We start from the raw sequence: 16,546 nt of genomic DNA, 5'->3' as shown, positions 1-16,546 counted from the left end.
GTCCTGTGTCTGACTGTCCTGGTTGGCACCCCTTCCTGCAGGTGGCGTCCCTCCCAATGTGGATCCCGAGGCTTACTCCTGGTTCCAGTCAGTGGACTCTGATCACAGTGGCTACATCTCCATCAAGGAGCTGAAGCAGGCCCTGGTCAACTCCAACTGGTCCTCGTTCAATGACGAGACGTGCCTTATGATGATAAGTGAGTCCTAGCCCTTCCCCATGGGCTCAAGCTGGGGTCGAGCCACCTCCTGTCTGACGGGAGGCAAATGGAAGGCCATTCTGAGGAGAATTGTTTCAGCCAGGGAAGATTTCAAGCAGGAAACTGGGTTCACGATGAGATATCCCTTAAACTGAGAGCTCTTTTCCTTAGATCTTTTCTCAAGTTCTAGACATGGCTGAGTCATAGGCCATCTCGGTTTCTCGTTCTGCAGGATGGGACTACTTGTCCTGGTGGGTGATGGCAGGGAGGGGGTCAGCCCCCAAGCCTGTGGAGACGATGCAGTTCTGGCAGGGATGGGGCTGGTACAGCGCTTGATGAAGGTGCATCTTGGGTGCTGGCATCTGGGCCTCGGGCCTGTGGTTCTGTGGAGTCTCCTACCCCAGCCTGGGGGGACAGGCTGCCTGAGTGGTACCTGAGGACCCTGGGCCCTTAGTCTTGAAGCCTTCTTTCCATTTCCCCCCGAGACATGTTTGACAAGACCACGCCAGGCCGCATCGACGTCTGCGGCTTCTCCGCCCTGTGGAAGCTCACCCAGCAGTGGAAGAGCCTCTTCCAGCAGTATGACCGGGACCGCTCGGGCTCCATTAGCCACACAGAGCTGCAGCAAGGTGAGAGCCCGGCGGGGCTGGTGCGCAGGCACCGTGGGCCTTTCTCTTTACTCCCTAGGGCAGAGCAGGGCGTGCTCTCTGCCTCCTGACCACCTCATGTCCAACTGCACTCCAAAACGCTGCCCTCAGCACAGGCCCCCTCCCCACCCCGTCTGTGACCTGGCTGGACAGTGAGCCAAATCCCGGGCAAGGACATGAGCAGGGCTGGATTCGGACAATGAAATTCCTGGGTCAGACAGATCCAGCCGGCAGGGAGCCTTGGGGGTGGAAACTCAGCAGCCCAGGGCACTGTAAGGCTGGTATGTGTGGCTTGTGTGGCTCTTTCCTCTTGAGTTTCTAGCATGCAGAATGAAAAGAGCCCTGTAGAGGGGCTCAGAAAGATGGCTTCTGTTGCTGGCTCTGCTGGAAGGCAGTTTCCTTCCCAGAGTACTCTAAACGTAGTTGGGTAAGATGATGAGGTCACAGCTCCAGGTCTGGTTCCAGGTCTGACTCTAGAGGACAGTTGGTTAGTGTGGTTGATGGGAACTGGACAGGGAGCTTTGCTGGCTGAGAGGGAGAAAGCGTTCCCCAGAGAACCCAGCCCATCGCCCTGGCCATGGATTTCACTCAGACCGAGGAGCTTGGAGGCCGGGGGGAGAGGGGAGTGCCCTGGTGGAAGAGAAAGGAGGAGATTTGTCTTGAGCACCTACCCTGTTGCCAGGTGATGATCTGGTGATGGATATTTGTAAGGGTGATATCATCACAGGAAAGCTAGTACTTATTGAGTCTTTGCTAAGGGCCAGGCACTGGAGTAAGTTTTTCTCCTGTGTTACATCATTCTGTCTCTGCATGTGATAGGTACTGTTTCTTATTCCCCACCCTTAAATGAAGGATCTCTTATTATTACCCTTTTACAGATGAGCAAACTGAGGCTTAGTCTAGGAAACTTGCCCAAGGGCCACATGGCAAAAGGGGAGCCGAGATAGTAGCCTGAGCGGGTAGATTATACGGAGAGGAGGAAGGGAGCACCCCAGCTGGGATGGGGGACGTGGGGAGCAGCGTGGAGGCTGCGACCTGGGAACTGCCCTGCAGCCCCACCTGGGGGAGATGGGGTGATTCTATTACTTTTAGCAAATAACACTTATTCTGAGTGTTTATTATGTACCAGGCAGTATGCCAAGTCCTTTGCATGATCACCTCCTTTAATCCTTACTAGAACCTACAAGGTAAGTATTATCCCTATTTTAGAGATGGTAAGACAGAGGATTAGCAAGGTTAATAAACTACTTGCAGAGGGGCTGTCTTAACTCCAGAGCAGGCCCTCATAGCCTCAGCTGAGCTGCCTCCGATGTCTGTCGGCTTGAAGCAGGGGGGCTCAGGCTTCCGTCTGTAATACAGACAAGTCAGAGATGAGCATGTACAGACTGGTGTCACTCTGGGCCCCTGCGGGCCCTTAGCTAAACACAGTAGAGACATTGAGAGCAAGCGATGGGGGCCTTCCAGCTCAGGGGAGCACCCAGAGCTCCTGCTGTGCTCCTGCCATCTCGGGCGTCTGTCCCGTTTTCGCCTTGGTGCCGGTCCCCTCAAGGCCCCTGAACTGCTGTGCTCTGTGGGGCTGATGGATGGCAGTGCTCACGGCAGGTTTTTGTGTCTGCTCTGTGTGCCCCTCCTCTCCAGCTCTGTCCCAGATGGGCTACAACCTGAGCCCCCAGTTCACCCAGCTCCTGGTCTCCCGCTACTGCCCGCGCTCCGCCAATCCCGCCATGCAGCTGGATCGCTTCATCCAGGTCTGCACCCAGCTGCAGGTGCTGACCGAGGCCTTCCGGGAGAAGGACACAGCTGTGCAGGGCAGCGTTCGGCTCAGCTTCGAGGACTTCGTCACCATGACAGCCTCTCGGATGCTATGACCAGCCCATCTGCAGAGTGGGGAGCGCGCCAGGCGACGACGTTTCCTGGCTCCTGGGGTGGGAGAAGCATGTGGGCCTCTCTTCCTTTCCTGCCCCTTCTAGAAAAAGAATTCTCCCTTGCATGATGCAGCAGTGTTCGCAAAGAGTGCTGGGAGTCTGTGTCATGGCCACCAAGTAGTGGGGGCCTTGGCTGAGGCCACACAGGTAGGGGCCTGACTGAGGAGAGGACTGGAAGTTGAATGTCCTTATATCCCTGAGCATTTAAATGGCACATCCTTGCGCCAGTTGCAAGACATGCAAGTCACAGCTGTGGAGTTAGTGCCCAGTTGGCTGGCTCCAGCCTCTAGCTTTTCCTTCTGTGCCCTGACGCCAGTGGTAAGTATTCATCAGCTTCTTCCCATTAGTGCCTGCATTCCCTTGCCTGTGCTGTCTTGTCAAACCGACCCCATTTCTCCAAAGCAGAACCTGACTGGGGTAGGGGTGAGAGATCTGCCCATGGGACCAGTGGCTTGGATTCCACCCCCACGAGGCCATATGTGGTTGACTTCTAGCTGCCCAGGGGTTGTCCCTGCTCAGGGAGCTTGGGCCATCTGCTCTCTGGGCACCTTTGGCCAGGCGACCCCTCTGCAGCTCAGACCCCTCACTTGCCTGCGTCTTCTGCTTGGCTTCAGTCCCCAGGGAACAAGTTGCCACCTCCCACTGCCAATGCTTTTTTATTTGTAGTGGTTTTTTTTTTTTTTTCATTTGGGGCCAAAAAGTTCAGTGACACCGTAAGCTTCAATGTAAGAATAAAATTCTGGAGTTCCATGTTTTTCACCACACCTTCCCAGTTAAAGGTCCATGCGTGTATCCATTTAGTCACTCACTCACTTCACTCAACGAATATTTAAGTACATGTGATATCCAGTGGTCCCCAGCCTTTTTGGCACCAGAGACTGGTCTCGTGGAAGACAGTTTTCTCATGGATGGGGGTGTGGGGAGGGAATGGTTTCAGGATGATTAAAGTGCATTGCATTTATTGTGCACTTTATTATTATTGGGTTTCTCTGGTGACTCAGAGGGTAAAGCGTCTGCCTGCAATGCAGGAGACCCAGGTTCCATCCCTCAGTTGGGAAGATTCCCTAGAGAAGGAAATGGCAACCCACTCCAGTATTCTTGCCTGGAGAATCCCATGGACAGAGGAGCCTAGTAGGCTACAGTCTACAGGGTCGCAAAGAGTCCGACACGACTGAGCAACTTCACTTTGACTTTCTTATTGTTATTCCATTAGCTTCACCTCAGATCATCAGGCATTAGATCCTGGAGCTTGGGGACCCCTGCTGTGTACCATGCTATGCAGAAAGAAACAACTCAAAGGGCATGGCCTTCATGGGGCAGCTGTCACTTACCCGGGTGAAGTTAAGTGTTGGGGCCTGCCTGGTTCAGTCCAAGGGGCTGACTGTGTGTTTTATAACAGTTTTAGGGCCGGCATTCTGGGCTAGAAGCCGCCACCCCAGACTTCTCACAGCATGGCCTTTTATCATCTCAAGCTCTAGTTTTATCTTCCAGACAAATTGCATTTATGAAGTCATAACTTTCCTCCCATTTTTATTAAGCACAAACATCTGTACTTACCAGCTGGATCTTCAGCATGATAATCAGCCTACGCCAAATGTCTGTAGTGATCTGACAAAATCTCAATCAAAAGCCAAGACACCAGACATTCTGGCTTGCCAGGGAGACTTGATGGGTAGTGGCAAGTTAATCCTTTCACTCTGGGGGGTGAAGATAAGCAAGCCAGGCTCTCCTCCGTGCTTGGTTGGGGAAACGGCTCAGTGAGGCCGGCAGGTGTGTCAGGCTGAGCCAGTTCAGTCCCATTCTCTTCTGGCTGCTGTTGTGCTAGAATCCTCAAGTTAGGTGGAGTCCAGTTCCCAGAGGCCAGTCCCCACCTGGAGCTAGAACCCCCTCCATTTACTCCACTGTCAGTCTGGCCTCTGCTTGCCAACCTCCAGTGACAATTCAGTGCCTTTCCAGGCAGCCCATTTCCTGCTTGACTAATAGGGACTTCTTCCTGATGTGGATCCCAAATCCCACCACGTTGGAAACATCACCCATTGGCTATGGTTTTCTCTCTCAGGCCACCCAGAACCTGTTTCACCCTCTCAGCGTGCCAGCCCCCTAGGTAGCTGAAACCTGTCACTGTGTTTCCCCCCCAGGGCCTCCCTTCCCTAGGTCACATAGTCCTGGGCTCCTCAAAAGCTCTTCACTGAGCTTCATCCCTGGTGACCTCTGAATTATCCGAGTCCCCCAAAATGGAGGCCCGAGGCCCACCACGATGCTGGGCTCAACCAGCAGAGAGTCGGGTAGAAATGCAGACATTAGGGGAAGCTTCTGTTCCTTTGCTCCACTGAGCCACGTGTCTACTGAAACCCATGTGTAGAACAGTGCCAGTCATGTGCTGTCACCCTGACGCTCAGCTGGGACTGAGGAGCCCAGGACCTGGCTTCGTCCTTACGGTCATGGCTGGTTCTAGGCTTGGGGGCCAGCCGTCACACCTCATTCTACCACACTGCCCCCCACCCCAAGCCTGGCTACAAACTGGACAAGTTTGGATCCCAAGGCCAGAGGGAGGCGAGTGGAGAATGGGTGGGACACCCCATCCCGCCTGGCAATGACTCTCAGGAGCTGGGCTGGTGAGTCCTCTGGAGAGAGGGATGACAAGCACAGACCACTCCTTCCACCTGCTCTGCCCACGAGGAGGGGTGCTGATGTGTTCCTGGGCTGGGTCCCTGGCAGGAGCTGCATTTTGCCCCCATTTTCTGACGGGCGAGGTCATTAATCAGGTTAAGCAGAGCAGGCAGTGCACAGGGCCGAGCCAGCCTCTGCCAGCTGTCTGCCGCTCCTCCCAGCAGAGAGCCCTTCAGAAGGCTCCCACCTCCTGCTCCGGCCGTGAGGATCAGGGCCTCCAGCCGCCCTCTAATCATCTGGTAGCAGATGGAGCCTGTCGAGCCCAGTCCCTGGCTTTCTCTTTTTATTCAGTAAGTTCACGGAAAAGAAATGCAAGCCCTGATCTCCAAGAAAGTGAAGATAACAGTAAACCAGTTAACCCTGCTGTCTGCCCACCCTCTCACCTTCCACAGGCTCTTGGGCCCAGGAGCTGACAGATGTGGCCACGACAGGTCTGGCACCAGGATCAGCGCCTCATGAGGGGGCAGCAGCCTGTGAGCCCCGAGGCCTGGCCAGGAGCCACCTGGGATTCAGTGTGTCGGGGGCAAGAGGGGTCAGCAGAGAGCTGCCTTCCAGCGCTGCCTTGACCGCCCCCTCCTCCCCCAGCCTCCCCAGCTTCTCACTCCCTACCTTCTCCCTCCTAACCTAAGAAGCCCAGGTTTTGTGTAATGACAAGGAAAGAGAACAGTCAGTGCCAGGCTTTTAATGACAGTTGCTTCAGGCTGCTAGCCTCCCTGCCAAACGGCCACGTGGAGAGTGTTCTGTGACACCACCAGTCAGCGGGGTCCAGACTGTGGTGTGTGCACTTGGCACCTGGTGGGGGGTGGGGGGGCTGTTTTCCCACCAGAGAGGGACTCGGCTCAGATTAGTTCACACAGGCCTCAAGGAGCGGCTGCCAAGTGCAGTCTGGGTTTTAGGGAGCCCCTGGACCAGATGGAAATGCCTGCTGGGACCCTTAAAGCAGACTCCAGGGAAGACCTGTAATTGGGTAGGAGAAGGTCTTTGGGAGGCAGGCCAAGCTCTGGAAGGATGATGGCGATGGATGGTACCATGGGGTATGGCCAAGTGAAAGGAGCGAGACGATAATCTTGTCTGTAATGCTTTGCAGTTTACGGAGAGCTTTCCATTTATCCTGAGCGTGCTTAATCCTCGCATCCTGTGTCCCTCTTAGGGCACACAGTTGAGAGAAGGGAAGTGACACTGCCCGGAGGCAAACAGGCAGAAAACTAGGAGTGGAGCCCCAGGCGGCCTCACACTGCAACCAGCAGTCTTTCCACGAGTCGTGGGGGCGGGCCCCCAAGAGCCAGAGGAGCAGCCCAGGCAGAGGACAGGTTGCATGCCCCCCTAGAGCCACCAGCCTGGCGCCCGCTCAGGGCAGCACCGTGGTGACGCTGGTGAGCAGCACGTGCTCCGAGGCTTTGGAGACGGAGCACCGGCTCTGCAAGGACAAGGACTTGTGGCTGGCAGAGGAGCGAGGGCTAGGGACCTTCAGAGAGACGCAGGGACCCAGGCCAGGCAGGCAGCAGGAGAAGGCAGCCTTAAACTGCTCCCGGAATTTGCCTTGGTTGGGAGACAGAAGACACAGCCATAAGCAGACAGAGATGGGCTTCGGCCCAGGAACACCGACATAGCTCAAGCCAAGCTGCCTGTGAACGGGGGCAAGGGGTGGGGGGAGGAAGGGTAGCCCCAGGCAGGAGACAGCCCCAAGGCAACCTCGCCCCTGCCAGGTAGAGAGAGGATAGGCCCTGGAGCAGATTCCCAAGGAGAAATGCAATTTTCATCTGATTCCTTGACAGCGCCCTGGCTCTGAGCCCGGCTCAAAACGTGGCGTCTGGCTCAGGGACCTCAGGTCACCTCCGCCCCGGCCGGCGTGTAGGTGAAGGGGCTCAGGGCTCACCATCTGTGGCTAGGCTTTGCCCACCTCTGCCCCACAGTGGTGAAGATGACCACAGCAGTGGCCCTCAAACGAGGCGCTGTGCCTGGTGCCTGGGCTCGTCATCCAGCTCACCCCAGCACCCTGAGGGGCCCGAGTCCTTCATCCTCCTCACTCCACTGATGAGACACCCAGGTCCGCTGGCCTGTCACCATGTAGAATTTGGACCCCGTTCTAATTCTAAAGCCCTTCACTTAAAGTTGAGAGTGGGGGAACAGTGGGGAAGGAGGGACCACCACGACCACCTGTGCAGCCAGAGGACCCCAGGCAATAGACCGCTGTAACTGAACAACCACGTTTCACCACTGGCAAGCCACGCTGGTGCCCAGCAGAGGGCTGAGCACACAGTGCTGTGCTTAGACATGCAGCTGTGTCTGACTCTTTGCGACCCCATAGATTGTAGCCTGCCAGACTCCTCTGTCCATGGGGATTCTCCAGGCAAAAATAATGGAGTGGGTTGCCATGCCCTCCTCCAGGGGACTGTCCCAACTCAGGGATCAAACCCAGGTCTCCTGCATCGCAGGCAGATTTTTTTTACCGTCTGAGCCACCAGGGAAGCCCCCAACACAGAGTAGGCTCTCAGTAAATGTAGAGTCAGTTAAGGAATGCTCTCCAGCACATGCTCATTTCTGTTCTCTGAGCCGGAAACCAGTGGCTAGCCTTTGTTAAGTAATTCTTTAGTCTCGGTGAAGGCTAAGATACTGACCCTGGCCCCTTCTTTAACTTTTCAACGTTTTCGCAAAAATCGTTTTGTGTCCAGGCTTGAAGAGTCATCTGGTTCTCAGGCCTGGTCCAAGTCAGAGGTCTGGTGAGTCACACTCTGCTGAGCCCAGGCGGGGGCCGGGGTGGGGCCTTTCCACCCTGAGGCTGGGAGGTAGTGGAGGCGGGTGGGGGCTGTGGGACAGCTGGGAGAGGAGACCTGCAGGGAGAGGGGACCACAGATGCCTGGAGAGTGACAGGGCTGGTGCTGGAGGCAGGTGGATTCAGGGCTAGCCCCTCCAGATCCTGGCCATACTGCCAGTATGTGTCTAGCTGGGCATGGGGAAGCCACTTCCTGGCTCTGGGCTGCCTCTGCTGGTGGCCCTCCCTTCCTCCCATGCCTTGATTATGCAGTCACCTTTTCAGACAGGGGCTCCATCTGGAGCCTGTGTCAACCAGACTGGCTGATCCGTGGTCCTGCTCTGCATGTGTCAGGCAGGGGTGGAGGTGAGCTGGCCCTCCCGCAGCGCTCCCGCCCACCCACTGGTCTGCATCATCTGCAAAACTGGATCCAGGTGCTGGACACCTTCTTCGGCCACTACTGGGAGTGTGGCCTGTCTCCCACTCAAACCAGGGCTCCTGGGTGGGGCCAGGTGTTCCCCCTGAGTGGGGGTGCCCAGAGCAGGGTCACAGTCCCCAGGAGGGAGCAGGTGTATCCTCCCAGGCTTTATTCAGCCTGGAGTGGAGATGCAGAGACTGCCGTCCTGGGGACTGTTGCCACCCTCTGTTACTCTGCGTCCCCAGTCCACTCACCACTGAGGAAGTTGTAGATGATGGGGTTGGCAGCGCTGTTGGCATACACCAGCCAGTGGGAGAAAGTGAAGCAGGCATAGACAGCTTCCCGGTCGCTGGCTTGGCGGAACATCCCAAACACCCTAGGACCGGGAGGGGCAGGACACTCAGAAACGGGGTGTGTGTGTGTGTTTTGTTGGGCAGGAGTCACCATCCTCATCTAGCATACAGGAAAACCAAGACTCAGAAAAGGAAAGTGAGTTGTCCAAGGTCACACAGCTCGTGAATGGCTGTAAAGTACAGGAGTCCCACGGTCCCTTCTGTTCACCAGATGGCCTTTTCCTGGGCCTCTGGGTCTAGGGTCCTGACCACAGTTTGGGGTTCTTGAACACAGAGTGTATGGCCGAAGTGGGCCTAGGGGCAGGAGCCAGGGCACCTCTGCTCCGTCACCGACCGTCCGATCCCCTGGGGCTCCCCTTCCCCTTTATCATCTGTCTTCACAGCAGCATGGTGAGTCATAGACATCATCCGATTTTCAAATAGAGAAACAGATTCAGAGAAGCAAAGTGATGTGCCCAAGATCACACAGCCGGGAAGTGGCGGAGCACAAACTCTCGCTCAGATTGTCTCACATTGTGGAACGGCCCGGTATTTGGCCCTCCCCACCCCCACCCCACCACGGCCTCTGCTCTTCCAGACACCCATGGGTGTGGTCCCTCCCTTCAAGTCTCTGCCAAATGTCACTTTCTCAGGCCTTTTTTAAAAACCATTACATCTTAAAGATTTTTAAAAACCGCCACCAATCTCAGTCATTGTCACTTTTTATCCCCTTTCCCTATTTTTTTCTTCCTAGCAGTTATTGCTGGCTGACATTGTAATATATTAATATGTCCATTCTTGTCCACCAGATGTCATTTCCACCAAGGCAGGACATTGTACCCTGCACCTGTTCACTCTGTTCCCAGCCCCTACAACCTGATGACTGAGTGAACAGATGAGAGGATTTTCATGATAGCCTTAGGAGGCAGGCGGGTTATTCTTCCCATTTTACAGATGAGGAGATTGAGGCTCAAAAAAGAGAAACAACTGCCCCAAGGTCACACAGTGAGTGAGCGGTGGGCCCGTTCTTTCTCTAAAGCCGAGAACTCTCCTTTCCCTTGACTCCACCACCTCTCCCCACCCCAGCCGCTCCCCATGTGCTCTCACCTCTTGAGGACGTTGAGGACACTGATGGGCAGGTAGCAGAGGGCAAAGACCAGCAGCACCACCATCAGCATCTTGGCTGTCTTCCTCCGAGCCCGCATCTGCTTCACCTCGGCCAGGAAGGCGCGGGCCCGAGGCTGGGGCTCTGCACCCAGGCCTTGCCCCTGGTCTTCCAGCTGGACTGAGGGCCGCTTCCAGTTCCTGACCAGGGCTGACGTGGTGCCAGGGATCTGTCCAGCACACAGACAGCAGTTGTGGGTACAGCACCTTGGGAGGGGTGTTCTGCTTTGCTGGGCTGGACTCTGGGGCAGGGCAGAAGTGAGCAAGGGACCAAACCCTTGCAGTAGGAAGGAACTAATAATGATGATAAAGACCAATATCCTGGACTTGAGTATACTTCCGTTTTTCCATTAGCTCATTGTGAGCCCTCCCACAATATACCTCTTGGGAACATGTTATTGGCCTTTAGTTATAGATGAGGTAGGGGACGCTCGACAAGTCCCCAAGTCACAGCCTGGGGCCTGAACATCCTCCTAGCTACCCATCCATCTTCCTCAGTGGTGAGTTGTGCCTTCCCCTGGCCCATGCCTGACTCTAGGAGGCCCGAGCAAGGGGTGAACAGGTGGGCAGCATGGAATGGCCTGGGCCTCAGAGCACAGGTCCCAGCCTAGGTCGGTGCCTGTAGGCCTCTGATGATTCTGGGCTCCTGGAGCAGCACAGAAACCTTCACAGCCTCTCCCACACTAGACACCTGAATCACCCTACAGCAGAAGGGCATGGGGCTAGAGTTCAGGAAACCTGGGGTCTAGGGCCGGCCCAGCCGTTCATGAGCTGTGTGACCTTGGTATGTGACTCACTTTTCTTTTCTGAGCCTTCGTGTTTCCTGTTGGTCAGACAGGACTGAGCAACTTTCACTTTGCACAATGTTTGAGAATCTATATCAGAACTGGAGAAGGGAAAGGCTACCCACTCAAGTATTCTGGCCTGGAGAATTCCAGGGACTGTACAGTCCATGGGGTCACAAAGAGTCGAACACAACTGAGTGACTTTCTCTCACTCTGCACTTGTTCCTGTTGACTGGGGGACTGTGAGGAGCAGATGGCAAGTGTTGGTGGACCGCAAGCCTGCTCGTGTTCAGGCTGGCATCCTCTCCCTGTCCAGGCCCTGATGCAGGGCTCACCCCCACAAGTGCCACTGCCACGGAGCACCCCCTCCCTTGGCAAACGCCACCCCCACCCCCCACCCCATGGAACTTGCTGTCGGTCAGTTAGTAATAGAGGAGAGAAGGAAGGCTCTGGAACCAGGAAGGCTGTTACTCATTGGCTGTGGAACTGGTCGCCCTTACTCAGCGTTTGTATTGTGGGTAATATTGCTTCTTCGGTTAAATATTAATGTTGTGAAGACACTGCAAGCCAAGTGCGTAACTGGGAAGCAGCACAGAGGTACAATTCCTGTTGCTGAGGCCCTGCACCGAGCACTGGAACCCCCAGACCTGGGTTTTAGTCCTGCTCTTCCACTCACTGTGAAGGATTTGGGAGAAGTTGCTTTGCCTCTCTAGGTCTCAGTTCTCTCATATATGGAGTTGGGGATAATGTTTGGTGGTGGAGAGGATACAAGACTGGCTGGGAGTGCCCGGCGTGATAACTACTGACACTACGACAGTGTCAGTCACTTTGGTTCCAGGGCCGGCACTCGCACTTCTGGCCTGGAGTGTGTCCCTAGGCCTTGCCTCTCTGGGTGCAGCCAGAACGGCATGTTCTGAAGGCAGAGAACTGTGTACTCCCTCAGATGAGGACCCTTGTGCCCTCCCAGACCAGACAGTGACACCAGAGTGGGCCTCACCTGGCGGCCCCAGAGCTTGCGGAAGATCTGGAAATAGGCCATGGCCATGAGACCCAGCGGGGCCAGGTAGGTGACGATGAAGAAGCAACTGTGGTAGATCTTGGGGTAGAGATCATCTGCAGGAGCCAAGACATAGAAGGGTTGGGCCCCCAGCCTGCCCCGCTTGGCAATACCACCCTGCCCCGACTAGAGCCAAAGCCAGAAGCTCAGCCCCATGCAGAGCCCTGGCAGAGAGACCCTGGAGTTACCCAGCTCATGGGTGTCCATCCTGGAGGAACCCTGGCACAGATGTTGACCCTAGAGAAGGTACCCAACCTGGAGGTAACCCTGGTAGATGCCTGCTTTAGAGTGTCCTCCTGAGAGAGCCACACCCGGGGGTGTCCACTGCAAAAGTGCCCTGAGAGATGTCTACCGCTGGGTATGTATCCCAGAGGTGCCCACCTCAGGTGCCCTCCCAAGGCTCCCGCTCTTACCAGCCCAGCGTTCATCACAGACGGAGAAGAGCCGGGTGCGGTTGGCTAGCTCGGGCAGCACACTGCTGCATTCCATGACCGCAGCCTGGGGCACCATGACGGCCAGCGACACAGCCCAGATACCCAGGATGGAGCCCCGGGCACGCCGGGCAGTGCTCTTGAACAGCAGAGGGTGGCAGATGGCATACCAGCGGTCCAAGGCGATGAAGCTGAGGGTCAGCACTGCCACGGACACAGACACGGCCTGCCCCATGGGGACACAATGTCAGTCATTTTGGGGGCCACCCGGAGACATGGGGTGAGTGATGGAGCTCAGAGCCCAGAAATACCAGGCATCCAGGTGCAATGCTGATCCTGACTCCACCACTTACGCCTGGGTGCTGTGCTATGCTTAGTTACTCAGTCATGTCCGAATCTTTGTGATCCCATGGACTGTGGCCCGCCAGGCTCCTCTGTCCATGGGATTTTCCATGGCAAGAATACTCCTGTGAATGCCATGCCCTCCTCCAGGGGATTTTCCCAGCCCAAGGATCGAACCCAGGTCTCAGGCAGATTCTTCGGCATCTGAACCACAAGGGAAGCCTTACTGCCAGGGTAGATTTGGTCAAATCACTTACCCTCTCTGAGCCTCATCTGCAGAATGAGAATATATCATCCTGGCAGGATTCTTTTTAGAATAAATGAAATTATGGGTGGAGAACACCCAGCCTGAGACCTGGCACATAGCAGGTGTACTAACTTACACTTCTGGAAATAACCACGTGCCAGACACTGTTCTCAGGACCCTCACAATGACCCACAAGGTGAGTACTCTTACCTCCAAGGTACAGATGAGGAAACTGAAGAACAGAAAGGTTAAATAACTTGCCTTAGGTGAATTTCCTCACCTGCCTGTCTTTATTTTCAGGGTGGCCGGAGTTAATCAGTTGACTGGAAAAACCTCAATATAATGGGAAAACCAAGAGGCATTCTCTCTGCCCTGGGATTTCATCCCTTTCCCCAGGCTGTAAGGGAAAAGAGTCCTCATTCTGGGAGGCAAAGATGCAGGTGGGCACTGGCTCCAGGAGTGCCCCCTGCCTTCTGGGGTATAGGGAGGCAAGGAATGAAACCCTGGCCTCTGGCCAATCCTCCTTCCATCCCGCCAACCCCACTGGGTATCCTGATTCTCACCACTGGGAAAGGGAAGGCCCTGGCCAGGGGTGGGAGGGGAGGGAAGGGGAGGAGACTCTTTCCAGCAGGCCCCCTCAAATCTGCCCTACCTCTGGATCAGGGAGCAGACCCAGTGCTCTGTCACAGCAAGCTTGTGTCTGTCGCCTCCACGGTGTGCCTGTGTGCCTGGAGGTGACTGTACATGTGTCCCCAAATGACTGTGTGTATGTCTGCGGGTGTGACCTGGAGGGGATCTCTGTATCCATACTTGGGGCTGTGTCTGTGTCCTTAAGTGTCAGGCCTGGTAGCCTGCCCTTGCTGACAGCAGAGCATAACCCTGTCGAGGTAGTGAGCCACCATCTGAAAGTAAAGACTAAGGGTCCCTGAGATCTAGCAAGGCCATGGTTGTTGTGCTTGGTGTGTCAGAGGGATCACGAGGGTCACCCAGGCGGAGCTCACCTGTAGATAGGGGATGACCTTGCAGAGGGCATGGCCGAAGAGCCAGGATTCAGTGATGTCTACTAACAAGCTAGCCGGCAGGCAGATGGCCGTCACCAGCACGTCGGCCAGGGACAGGTTGACGATGAAGTAGTTGGTGACCGTCCTCATGTGGTGGTTGCGCCACACGGCCAGGCACACTGCAGGGTGAGCAGGGGAAGAAGTGAGGCTGGAGGCAGAGCCACGCCCAGTCCAGCCGGGCCCCTGCAGCGAGACCCTTCCCCACACCACCCAGGAGGGACTGGGGAGAGAAGTGAGGCCCAGGACCCCTCCCAGTCCCCAGGGGGACCCCGCAGCACTCCCAGAGACCTGGAGACCTACCCAGTGTGTTGCCCACCAGGGCTACGAAGAACACAGCCACGTAGGCTGCGATGAGGACCCACTCGTACTGCTTCGGGTACAGATAATCACGCCACAGATAGCGGAGAAACTCGTCTTCATAGTCTGGAGGCTCCGGGGACCGTTCCCTGCCCTCCGTGGGGACCCCCATCTGGGGCCCTGGGGTGGCTGAGGGCTCCATGAGCTCAGGAGCCACTAAGGCTGAAGGGCATCCCAGGCTCTCCCCAGGGAGGGGTGCGCCTGGGCCAGGCTTCAGCCCACTTCCCTCGGTGGAGGGGGGCCAGTCTTGCACTCAGGTGTTTAGGGTCCCAGCCCCAAACCTTCTGAAAGAAGGAAGGAAGAAAGGGAATATTAGGGAATGTGCTGGGTTACGTGCAGATAAGCCCTCTCAATTCTCACAATCGTGGGTTAGGATGAGCCTGAAATGGTTGGAGAAAGCCTTGCATCCCCACTTCATACCAATTGGTCAACTCACCTCTCAGCCTTGGTTTCCCCATCTATCTCGTAGAGTAATAACTGAACCTGCTTCACAGGGCCCGTGAGGAGAAATCAGCTTTAATGAACACCAAGGGTTTTACCCAGAAACTGGCTGGCTTCCTCGCCGTTGTGGGTTACCACTATTAAGAGCTCCGCTTTGCAGAAGAGACAGAAGCTCAGAGAGGTTGAGCCCCTTGCTCAAGGTCAAAAGGCCACTATGGTCTGTCTGAGTCCACCAAACACCACAGCTTAGGAAGGAGAAGCCATCCTGGTTGCAAACACCTCTCCTGAGTCAGTTCACGGGCCTGAATTTTGGGGTTGTAAAAAAAATGATCAAGGGAGGCTTTCAGAGACCCAGGCCCCGCCCACCAGACCTGCCAGACCCTCCCAGGTGGACACACACCCACGCACACACACGGTGTGGGTGGAGGTGCAGGGAGGAGCTGACAGCCTCCCTGAAAGCGAGGGGAGAGCCCCAGGCCCAGGGGCTGAGCGGGTCAGCACCCCCGGCCCCAGATAGTCCCCGCTTTGAATCCCTCGACCGCGATGAGCCCCGGCGGCCGCCAGGGGTCGCTGGACCGGCGCGCCGGCCGCCCTCTTCATTCATAAATCCGGCCTCACACCCCGCTGCTCCTTCCTCGCTCAGACCCCTCCTCCCCTCAAGCTGAGCCGGGACGACCCCGGATGTGTGTAGGAGGGTTGCGGATCCCTGGAGACCCCCGGAAGAGCATGAGGGGTCTCCTTTAGATCCCCACCGGGCGCCGACGGACCTGCTTCCCCAGCGGGACCTCACTGCATCTCGGAGGCTGTGGGGCGGCGGTCCGGGGAGCGAGAGCGCGAAGGGTTCTTTAGGAACCTGACGGAAAGAGGTCAGAGCCTGCTGGGGACCAACCTCCCAGCACCTAGGTCATAGCTCCCGAGACCCCTGGCTTCCGCCGAGGGTCCTCTGGAGCCGCCCACCCCGGGCCCAGGGGTCCCCCAAGCCCCGCACCTGTTGGCTCTGGGACCTGGGCGTCCTCGGCTGCTGATCCCCCGATCGTGCAACGGGACTTCGCCTCCCCTACCGGAAGACCGGTCTCCGGGGCCCGGGTCTGGGGGCAGGGCACCGGGCTGGGGCAGCCCCCTCCCTAGGCTGCGCTGTCTGGGCTCGCTCGGCTGGGCACGAGCGCCGGCTCAGGCGCGGGCTGTGGCTGGGCGCGGGCTCCGCGGAGCTGCGCGCCGCGGGGAGGGGGGGCCGGGGCGGGAGGGGCAGGGCGGGGAGGGGGGCCCCCAGCCTGTCTCGGCTGCGGGTCTCCCAACCCCCGAGTCTCAGAGGGCGGAGGGAGAGGCTCGTCCCTCCCAGCTCACGACTTCACGCGTCCATCCCACCTTCATTCATGTGTCCACCCGTTCATTCATTATGTTCGCATGCATTCAACATTCCTGCCTCCGCCTACGCTGCATTCAGAGCGCACCTACTGTGTGCCGATGGGCCCTCGGGCAGCTTCGGAGAGCCACAGTGCTGGAGGTGGGTCCCAGCTCCACCTCTGCCCGCTGCCTCACCTAGCTGACGAGGATGATGGCACAGGTGGGTGACCAGGGTGCGAGAGCGTCGCCTGCACGGTCTCCTGCCAGGCTCCAGCTGTTGCTGGAGCAGTGGGCTCCCAGAGATGCCTGGAGACCCTACTTGCCCATCTCCCAACCTCTGATTCTATCTGCCCTCCAGTCCTTTCTGTTCATGACT

The 16,546-nt window shown here is 56.8% G+C and overlaps 2 protein-coding genes across 13 annotated transcripts in view; one reads left to right on the top strand and one right to left on the bottom strand.

Moving 5' to 3' along the window:
- Positions 1–3,533, top strand: part of PEF1 (penta-EF-hand domain containing 1) — an 18,166-nt gene extending 14,633 nt beyond the window's left edge. The window contains exons 3-5 of the mRNA XM_086333649.1: positions 42–197; positions 683–826; positions 2,483–3,533. Of these exons, the coding sequence (XP_086189775.1) occupies positions 42–197; positions 683–826; positions 2,483–2,712 (530 nt within the window). The 3' untranslated portion in view covers positions 2,713–3,533. The remainder of the gene's footprint in view (positions 1–41; positions 198–682; positions 827–2,482) is intronic.
- The window catches only part of HCRTR1 (hypocretin receptor 1), a 20,488-nt gene extending 3,942 nt beyond the window's left edge, over positions 1–16,546 (bottom strand). The window contains exons 1-11 of one of the 12 annotated variants that reach the window (XR_015139414.1): positions 15,815–16,210; positions 15,594–15,679; positions 14,822–15,128; positions 14,329–14,669; positions 13,969–14,147; positions 12,361–12,604; positions 11,888–12,003; positions 10,049–10,275; positions 8,864–8,985; positions 8,058–8,270; positions 6,106–6,978 (exon numbers count right to left, since the gene is read on the bottom strand). Coding sequence is in view for 7 of the 12 variants with exons in the window: in XM_086333574.1 (XP_086189700.1) it covers positions 6,788–6,978; positions 8,864–8,985; positions 10,049–10,275; positions 11,888–12,003; positions 12,361–12,604; positions 13,969–14,147; positions 14,329–14,527 (1,278 nt within the window). In the remaining 5 variants the exon portion in view is untranslated. Of the gene's footprint in view, positions 1–6,105; positions 8,271–8,863; positions 8,986–10,048; positions 10,276–11,887; positions 12,004–12,360; positions 12,605–13,968; positions 14,148–14,328; positions 15,680–15,814 lie in introns of those variants that run through there. The other 11 variants (XR_015139412.1, XR_015139415.1, XR_015139420.1 and 8 more) reach the window with 11 other exon arrangements.

Source organism: Bos grunniens, chromosome 2 (genome assembly GCF_055505025.1).
Source record: "Bos grunniens cultivar Pamir isolate PY7600 chromosome 2, Bosgru_T2T1.0, whole genome shotgun sequence".
Classification (NCBI taxonomy): domain Eukaryota; kingdom Metazoa; phylum Chordata; class Mammalia; order Artiodactyla; family Bovidae; genus Bos; species Bos grunniens.
Note: the sequence above shows the minus strand (reverse complement) of the source record. Positions and strands in the feature narration are given on the sequence as shown.